The 1710-nt window shown below is 33.6% G+C and overlaps 1 protein-coding gene across 2 annotated transcripts in view; it reads right to left on the bottom strand.

Moving 5' to 3' along the window:
- Positions 1 to 951, bottom strand: part of LOC104758500 (probable LRR receptor-like serine/threonine-protein kinase At1g51880) — a 4870-nt gene extending 3919 nt beyond the window's left edge. The window contains exons 1-3 of one of the 2 annotated variants that reach the window (XM_010481385.2): positions 783 to 951; positions 545 to 698; positions 77 to 457 (exon numbers count right to left, since the gene is read on the bottom strand). In XM_010481385.2, the coding sequence (XP_010479687.1) occupies positions 77 to 457; positions 545 to 698; positions 783 to 870 (623 nt within the window). In that variant the 5' untranslated portion in view covers positions 871 to 951. The remainder of the gene's footprint in view (positions 1 to 76; positions 458 to 544; positions 699 to 782) is intronic. The other variant, XM_010481384.2, reaches the window with a different exon arrangement.

Genomic DNA, 1710 nt, shown 5'->3' with positions numbered 1-1710 from the left:
AAAAAAAAAGCATTACTTAGGAGCTTTTTCCATATATACCAAAACTTGACAATAGATTTTGAAACTAAGAATTAACCTGTAGACTTTGTCGGTAGTTGCGCCAGCGTCTGCTCTGACCACGAGCTGTAATGACCCTTGTTGAGTCAAGTAAGTTGTGTTCACGAGTTTACGTAGCTCTAAAACGGATATAAAAGGCGTCGAGTCTCCTGTTTTGACAAGACAGACTTGCAAACGATCACTGGTCAAGAGATGAATCATCTCAAAGACTTTTGCGTTGGTCTCGTTTGTGGTTGAAACTGTTGACCATAGGTTAGGCCCAAGGTGGAGCTCGAATTGCGTTGAGGGTTTTTCGTCATAACCGCCGTGAAGGAAACTGGCTCGGATTAGATATTTGTCCCCTATGGTTAGATTCAAGGTATAACAGTTTCTTGTGCCTTCTGGAAAACTCCGTAGGTTCCTTGTGGAAGAAGTAAAAGAAAAAAGAAAACAATTTAGCGTGAGGTTTAAGTCAAACATTCATGGATCTTGAGATTGTTATCTATACCATGTTTGTTGCTGGTATTCCTTCCGGTAGTCTTGTATGATGCTCCTAGCAACACCGGTATTAATGAAATCCGCATCAGAAATGTAAGTAATGTTTGTATCTCTCTCACGAAAGCTCTTTCCTCTCGGCGAACCGCAACCCAAACTGATAAATCCTGAGAGAAAAAAACAAAAGGGAACAATTTAGCAGAACAATATCAAAACCAAACAGGTCTTTATGAAGATGTTATATATATAACCTGACTGTTCTTGAGCAACACTAAGAAATAAAGCTGAGAAGAGTTGCAGAAGAATTAAGAGAAAGCAGGCAGAAAACGCCATTAACATTCGTCACTTTTGATTTTATTTTTCTTTTCTTGTTTTGCGGATTAGAACGTGAGGAATCAAATGACATATATGAGGAAAGTGGGACTTGTTTTTGTTGTCTGAACCGCGTTAGTACTGGTTACTACTATTATTGTGAGCTCAAAGTCAACATTTTGGTAGAGGTGACCAATTGTGATTTTTTTTACGTGAAGGCGTTGACCCATAAATAATTGTAGTATTTCTAAACTAGACTTAGACAAATTACATAACATGAATTTTTAATTTTTTTATAATAATGTGAAACTTTCGCCAATAATTTCGATTTCTTAAGCTTTCCATATATTGTTTTAACTAAATATTCCTTCTGGTTTTATGAAAAACAAGTCATTACTTATTTATACTGGATAAGATTGTCATTTGTCATTAAGTTACACTTTCGTTAATCTAATATGATGATGATGTGGAGTTGTTTGAAAAAATAATAAAAGTATATGTTGGAGAAAACATTATAAATAAGTTTTGATATATTAAAATTTAAAAGTTTGTTACCAATACCATATGCCCTTTATTTTTTATTTTTTATTTTTTTTTTAAAAGAAAAAAAAAAGAAAAAAAAAGAAAAAAAAACGAACCTTAAAATTTAAGAAGTCAGAAAGGAATTTGGTTGGTGACTTGGTGAGAGATTATAATAATACATGCACCAATCCCTAAAACTGAGTATGGAGAGAAGACGACCACGACTTCATTGAATAAATAGACAAAACCAAAACCAAAAAGAGAAGAAAATATATGGTCAATGTCAATTTGGCATCATTATTACAAGATGTCAAGATATACAATCCATTTACCATTATATATAGC

The sequence above is a fragment of the Camelina sativa genome, chromosome 17 (genome assembly GCF_000633955.1).
Source record: "Camelina sativa cultivar DH55 chromosome 17, Cs, whole genome shotgun sequence".
NCBI classification, from domain to species: domain Eukaryota; kingdom Viridiplantae; phylum Streptophyta; class Magnoliopsida; order Brassicales; family Brassicaceae; genus Camelina; species Camelina sativa.
This window is presented reverse-complemented; position numbering and strand designations above follow the sequence as displayed.